General features: G+C 42.9%; 1 protein-coding gene across 4 annotated transcripts in view; it reads left to right on the plus strand.

Moving 5' to 3' along the window:
- pde4ba (phosphodiesterase 4B, cAMP-specific a) overlaps positions 1 to 6,937 on the plus strand; it is a 220,286-nt gene extending 213,349 nt beyond the window's left edge. For all 4 annotated transcript variants that reach the window (XM_087830357.1, XM_087830358.1, XM_087830359.1 and 1 more), the window contains 7 exons: positions 420 to 703; positions 787 to 951; positions 1,565 to 1,664; positions 2,578 to 2,732; positions 2,819 to 2,941; positions 3,068 to 3,250; positions 3,341 to 6,937. In XM_087830357.1, coding sequence (XP_087686483.1) covers positions 420 to 703; positions 787 to 951; positions 1,565 to 1,664; positions 2,578 to 2,732; positions 2,819 to 2,941; positions 3,068 to 3,250; positions 3,341 to 3,787 — 1,457 coding nt within the window. In that variant the 3' untranslated portion in view covers positions 3,788 to 6,937. The remainder of the gene's footprint in view (positions 1 to 419; positions 704 to 786; positions 952 to 1,564; positions 1,665 to 2,577; positions 2,733 to 2,818; positions 2,942 to 3,067; positions 3,251 to 3,340) is intronic.
- Positions 6,938 to 7,570: the final 633 nt, after the last annotated feature.

Here is a 7,570-nt window from a genome sequence, read left to right on the forward strand (position 1 = left end):
TATCGAATCTGATAGAGCTGCAAAAAAACTCAACAGTTTTGCCCGTGGCGAAGCCTCAGCTCTGAGCGTGTCAACGGGCTGACCTCGGAGAGTCACAGAACGGGAGATGAGATGTGAGCCACCTGCTGTGAGGCTGGGACGGGGGGGCGGGGGTGGAGGCGCTGCAAGGGGGGGTTGAGGGATGTGGATGAATGAACAGTGGGAGCTCTGAGACTGCAGGTGGATGACAGCGAGCATAAATAAACAAACGACTGGAGGGACAGATGAATGAATGAGTGAGCGAATCAATAAACCCCCCCGAGGCGCACCTGTGTTCTCACATCCCAACCATCATACAGACATCTTCACTGAACTCCTGAATAAGCTTCTTATCTTCTACTCAACCAAAATCCATCGTTTTTTAAATCCCTCTCACGCAGACAAACAAAATGAGGTGGAGATCCCATCGCCAACATCCAAGACACGGGAGAAGAAGAAGCAGCAGAAGCAGCAGCTGATGACACAGATCAGCGGGGTCAAGAAGGTCTCCCACGGGCCCTCGCTCTCCAGCAGCAGCATCGCACGCTTCGGGGTCAAGACTGATAAGGAGGAGCTGCTGTCCAAGGAGCTGGAGGACCTCAACAAGTGGGGCCTGAACATCTTCTCGGTTTCAGAGTTCTCCAACAACCGACCTCTCACCTGCATCATGTACGCCATCTTCCAGGTAAGGACTCCTCTGCTACTTCCTACTACTTAAACGTTACTTAAGTTTCCTTCCTCATGTTTATCCCTGTTTCCTTCTCCTAGGAGCGAGACCTTCTAAAGACATTTAAGATCCCGGCAGATACATTTGTGGCCTACATGATGACATTAGAAGATCACTACCATTCAGATGTGGCCTACCACAACAGCCTGCACGCTGCTGACGTAGCACAGTCCACACACATCCTCCTGTCAACTCCAGCCTTGGATGTAAGTCTTTCTCAAAGCGATGTCTTAAAGTCCAACTTGAACTGGAGGTTTGGTGATACCGATCATTAGCTGGCCTTACAGCAGCTCCACTTTGGTTGAGTCTGTTTTTGAATCAGGAGCCAGAATCTGCTGAAATAAGGGAAAACTAACTTAGATCACCTCGTGTGTCACTTCCCTGGATGGCTAAAGAGCTCCACGTCCTTCCGATGAATCATCTATATTTTCCCTTCTCCTCTTCTGAGAGAATCCCCCTCTCACACTGTGGACACTTTCTAAAAGCTCTATTCAAGCTCGAGTAGCTGGTGAGATGCAGCCATGTCAATATGACCCAATCTGAAGATCCTGATTTACACTTCTAGGCTCTCCCCATCTGTCGTCAATAGCAGCCAGCCGGCGGCGTATTATACTCTCACAATGGATCTTCACAAAAAAGCCAGACAGCCTATTAGCTAGATTGTTGAGGAAATACTAATTCTCCATCCTCGTGTGACCTTGGCAGTGTGCCGTTTGTCTTTGAAGGCAGAATGTATCAAAAATGATCCGCTCTTTGCTTTCAGCTTCACGTTATCTCAGGACATCGTTTAACACCGTTCCTTTCTGATTACTTTTACAGGCGGTCTTCACAGATCTCGAGATCCTGGCAGCCATCTTTGCTGCGGCTATCCACGACGTTGATCATCCCGGAGTATCCAACCAGTTTTTAATCAATACCAGTAAGTCTGAAACGCTTAACCCTTTAAAGCCGGTCGGAGCAGCACGCTCTGTTTTGCATAACTATTTTTAAATCCCGGTAGCTCTGCAACCACGTGAGCTAGCACAATAATGTTTTTTGCATATGAAACCGGAGGAGTTGTACTTACATCTTATGCCATCAGCTTGTCCTCGGTCACAGTTTCCTTCCACATATAGCTTTGCAAAAACTGCATAAAAAGCACTTGCAGCAACAAAAACATAATATTCCAGAAACACGCTTTGCCGATCCGATCAGCTGTTCATAACACTTCCTACGTTGGATTAGACGTCAGCCAAACTATCGTCATTTGACGTCATTTTCACGGAAATGTAGTTTTTTACCATTTTTTATGAGCCTATACTGGTGTTTTTAAAAGTTATCTTTGACTTTATGACTTTCTGTGTGGTTTCTGGGATGCTTAGGACTCATATTGCACTGCTGGAAATAGTTTATTTTGATGCATATGCTGCTTTTTTGCAAATTTGCACTATAATATTGATTTTCGTTTTTCCTGCAGTATATAAAAATTGGTGTATTTCAAAAATAAAACTATGAAGACACTCAAAATAAATTTCCTGTGGTGGGAAACTATTTTGTGCAACTTTTTTGTATTTACGATTTTCAAGTTTTTTGTAGTTTATTGCAATTTATGTAATTACTATGGACTTAATGCAGACATATTATTAAAATCTGGGCTATAATGGTTGTATTGATGTATAGCAACTTGAAATGCTCCCAAAAATGGCTCCACAGCATGTAAACATATAATATAAGCTCTGGCGAACTTGGTTCTATGGTAGGTCTTAAAGGGTTAAACAAAAAGTGTCCGCTCATATGAGACGAAACGAAGCCATCAGAGCAGGTTTAACCATCGGTTTTTAACCACTACGCAGACTCTGAGCTGGCTCTGATGTACAACGACGAGTCTGTGCTGGAGAACCATCATCTGGCTGTGGGATTCAAGCTGCTACAGGAAGACAACTGTGATATCTTCCAGAACCTCACAAAGAAGCAGCGTCAGTCCCTGCGCAAGATGGTTATCGACATGGTAAGAATTCCAGATTCTTGTTTCTTTACAAACAGAAACTTTCCAAAACCAGATGCTGATCAAGTGTTTTTTCTTCTTTTGCTTAGGTTTTGGCCACTGACATGTCCAAACACATGAGTCTGCTGGCCGATCTGAAGACGATGGTAGAAACGAAAAAGGTGACGAGCTCCGGAGTGCTGCTGCTAGACAATTACACCGACAGGATACAGGTATGTGTGACTTCTACCTGAGCGGTAACAATGGCACAAGTTTGTGCACGAGGGGCTCGGTCACGTCATCCATCTTTTTTTGTAGTCTGTGTAGTGACACAGTCTTCAACTCTGTGTGACTTCCAGGTGCTGCGTAACATGGTGCACTGTGCCGACTTGAGTAACCCCACTAAGTCCCTGGAGCTGTATCGTCAGTGGACTGATCGGATAATGGAGGAGTTCTTTCACCAAGGAGACAGAGAGCGGGAGCGGGGCATGGAGATCAGTCCGATGTGCGATAAACACACAGCCTCAGTGGAAAAGAGCCAGGTATGCAGAAACCGCATCAGCTACGATGGAGAGAATTCCCAGGAAAGCTTTAAAAGACACGGACTCCTAACACTCGTTTGTTTCTTTCAGGTGGGCTTCATCGACTACATCGTGCACCCTCTGTGGGAGACCTGGGCCGACCTGGTCCACCCCGATGCTCAGGACATTCTGGACACGCTGGAGGACAACAGGAACTGGTACCAGAGCATGATTCCCCAAAGTCCGTCTCCGCCCTTCTACGACCAGAGCACACACGGACACAGCGGAGGCACCGGAGGGCCGGGGGGCGGGGAGAAGTTTCAATTTGAGCTGACCTTAGAGGAGGAGGACTTGGACGGGATGGAAAAAGACGGCGACGCGGAGGAAGACGAAGAGGAGGAAGAGCTGGATGAGGAGGAGGAGGAGGACAGTCTAGGAGATTCGCGTTCTCCTCCGCTGGACTATTTGGACGGTCAGGAGAATGACGAGGAAGGCATGATCGAGCCCACGACGGCGATAGAGATCGTGACGCACGAGGCTTCGCCCACAGACACATAGGGCTTCCAGCATCAGGTTCACTCGGTGATTTGAACGGCGGGTGTTTTTTTTGGAAAAAGAGGGGAAATCCTCTCGGAGCTGTCCTTTTTAAAAAGCCCACAGAGGCAAGGGCTTAGTTTTGCCCCGCGCAGTGGCATGTTGCACTTGGGTGTTTGAAGCCAGGCACGGACGGACGGTTTCAGCGAAGCGGCTTCAGAGTTCTCAGGAAATAATTCACGCGAACAATTGAGTCTTGATGGAAAAGCAAGACTGACGGTGGGACTTGAAGGATTTCAGCCAGTTTGGAAAATGGTTACTTTTCTTTTCTGGACTGGCATTAAATGGACATTGACACTACTGAGAGAAGTTTTGTACCTTGAGACTTTTTTACCGATACACGATATGATCTAGAAGTAGCATAGAGTGAGATCTACTGATGGAGACACATTTGTATAGCAAGAGGAAGTGTTTACTTTTTTCCTGTACCATTTGTCAAAGGACTTGTGTGCCTTTTTTACTATTGTCTTTATAATAGTTTTTTATTTATTGAACACTCTAGTATGTCTGTGAAATGTTTTTTTGTTTCTTTGTTTTGTTTCTTAACTGAATAGAGCAATTTTTTTTTTGTATATTGAAAAAAGTCTTCCATGTATTGGGCAATAGAGAAACAAATGTCGACAAACAACTTTTGGACAAATTCATCTAAACGAGAAAACATTTCAGCACAAGTTCCTTCTTTACTCGTGGAATTCAAATCCACGGTTCACGCCGCAGGTTTAGCTTCTTGCTTTCTGGATCACATGTCAGTCGATGAATGTCACAGTTGCACAAATACAACACCTCTCGTTCTTGTTCAACAGCTTTTCTTTTAGTTTTTAATGGCCTGCAGACCATTGCACTTCCTGCTGTTTCAAACCAACACTCCACTTTTAATGCAAAAGTAAAGTGTAAACTATTTGGGGCATTGGAGCTAGAAACTTTTGTCTGTTCATTTTGGTGTGAAACAGGCGTTACCCACATTCAAACCCTCATTGCCAGATAAAATAGGCAGAAACCCGAGCAAACAGGCCCTTACGTCAAGCTGCTAAGATCTGCGATGAAAAGAAATCTGCTCAGGATAAAATGCACAACAGCCATGAGTCTATTTTTAGCCCACAGGTATGCTACAGTCGTAATAATCCTGTTAGTTGAAATGGGTTCTGACCACAGAACTGATGTAACCCCCCGCCTCTTTGCAATCAGGCCCAGACCAGATGATTAAAGGTGCTCTTGCAGCTGCCTGTCTGAAAGGCGCTCTTCGACCCTCATCAGCGTCAGTATTCACATGGTTTACAAACCCCTCTAGGCTCCGCCGACACGACCTCAAAACAATCAGGCCAGCTATTTCTTCCTCACGCTAAAAAGTCCCTGAAGTTCTGCTCCTGCTCATTGACGTCAGTCGAACATTGTCCCTCCGTCTCTGCTGTATCAGGTTTCCAGGACAGTCAGGTTATGAGGATTTGGCACAGCTGGAACTGCTGGATTCAGCATGTAAGGCTATGCCTGTTTCCACAGAAAAAAGAAATTAAAAAGAATAATAATAGGAATAATTAGGCGCTCTAGTTTGAAACAACTCCCAAAAACGTCTGATGGTTTGAAATGGTTTGCAGGCCATTAGCTCTCGTGGCTTCTGTAATCACGTCTTTTTCTCTTTTTTTAATTAGTTTACTGATACTCAAAGGTACTTCAGCTGATTTCACATAAGCATGCTTAGTTTTGTGTATGGAGTATGTGAGTAAGTTTCATATGTATGCACAAGCGTTGATGTATGTATGTGTCTGGATGAGGTCTTAGCCTCACAAGGCCTTACCCCCATCACTCCAAACCTTTGTCTCTACTGTTTGTCGCTAGAAGCTCAAGTTGGTCCTTTTGCTGTTTATAACAGTGTATTTATTCTATACTTTAAGCCTGTAAATAAGAAATACTGGTTCAGTGTAAAATCTATTTTAATTTATATGCACTTGCATTACCTGGAAGTGGTGGTGTCTAATGTGTAGAAGACTCTTAATTAGAGCCTTTTTATATATGTATCATATATTGTTTTTATATATATATAAATATATATAAATATATCTAAGTATATATTCGCACAATGTTTTGAGTGCCCAACAGAGCAGCAGCTAAAGAGACATATTGTTGTTGTTAGATGAAAACCTTGTATCTACAAAACAGCTTCTTTTTTTAATTTTCACATAAAAGTTTAGATACTTTTTAATATCATGTCACAGACAAGAACATGGAAATTATTAATATTATGCATGAATATTAAACCAAAAATGTTGTCACTTTGTTTTTCTGTCTTGAATTCCATCGAAATCTGTTTTCCAAATATCAGAGTTCTGATTAAATAGTCTGAATCCAAGAAAATACAACACATTAAACACATTTTTGACCAACCGCATTTCACTACAAGGTTTTCATCTGACATCAGCAATTTGGTAACCCAGAGGCAACATAGAGGACACGTTAAACTGCGTAGGCTTGGATGTAGGAGCTAGGAACATCTTAGCTTAGTCGGTGCTCGGTTTTAAAGTATGCTAATAGCTTAGCATATTAGCTTAGCATATTAGCTTAGCTCCCCTCAGTGGCTCGTTACAACCTAAGCTTCTCCATCTGGCGTTTGAATGAAGATTGCTGATATACGAGGCCAGATACAGGTTCGACTGACAAACACAAAGCGATTGTCTCCTTTTACACTTAATGCACTTCATGTAAAAGTAGATATCATGGGGGCGGTATTGTTAGCATGCTACAATACGCCCCAGCACTAACATGAAACATTCTGAATTACCAACAAAAATGATCTTATGTAACTGATTGTGCTAATGTGTTTCTGACCAAACTTGTTAGCAGTTTTGAAATTCAAATTGTCAGTATTAACATTAACTATGTTCAAGCTTCTTTTTTTTTTTTGGTCCTAGTTGTGTCCAAATGGTTAGCCAGATTTAGCACTATCTGCATGAGAGATGGGTTTGTTTCTTTTATTGTCAATAATATGTTCAAGTCTGCCAGTTGTTGCAGGTGGGTTATTAAATGTTTCACACAATGTATGGTATTATATTGTATATTGTGTTCAAAAATAAATCTGAAATACTTTTTCTATGAAGTGATTAAAAGCAAAGCATGAATATATTCCTACTGTGTCTGCCGTTCTTCCCTCTTTGTGGCCTTGTTTTTTTCACCATGGGTGTGAGCAACAAATTGGGTCACAGTCATGCTTCTGGTGGGTTTTCACGTGTTTGTCATGTTTCATTAGTCTGCCTCACAATAGAAGACTGTATTTACAGAGCACCTGGGTCCTGTTCTGTAAAAATAGCCTGTGTATGAAAGTGTACCAAGAATGGCCTAAAATCCCCGCTGGTGGCACCTGGAGGCCTGCGCTGCTCCTGACGTTCAAGCTGACTAACAAGGTATGAATTTACACAATAGTGTCCTGTTCTCAGTGTCTCACTTGCCTTAAAAAAATAAAAAACATCAGTGACAACTTTTGATGCCAGGTAGTCAGAATAGGTGAAGTCTTTGCAATCAAGGAGCAAAGAAACAATTATTCTAACTGGAACACAACTGTGAAGATTTCCTACAAAAATGTTGTGATAATCAGACAGATGGTTAAAAACAACTACTGCTGCCAATGAGACTGTTTCCAGCGAATGTGCGTAACTCGGTTAACATCCAAAATCTGAATCTAGGGTCTAGGATATGATATAATCGTCAGTTGGTGTGACGTCAGTGACTCTGCATCGAGTCCAACAGCTTGTGTGAGGC

Source organism: Neolamprologus brichardi, chromosome 17 (genome assembly GCF_056152115.1).
Source record: "Neolamprologus brichardi isolate AB-2024 chromosome 17, ASM5615211v1, whole genome shotgun sequence".
In the NCBI taxonomy this organism is placed as follows: Eukaryota; Metazoa; Chordata; class Actinopteri; order Cichliformes; family Cichlidae; genus Neolamprologus; species Neolamprologus brichardi.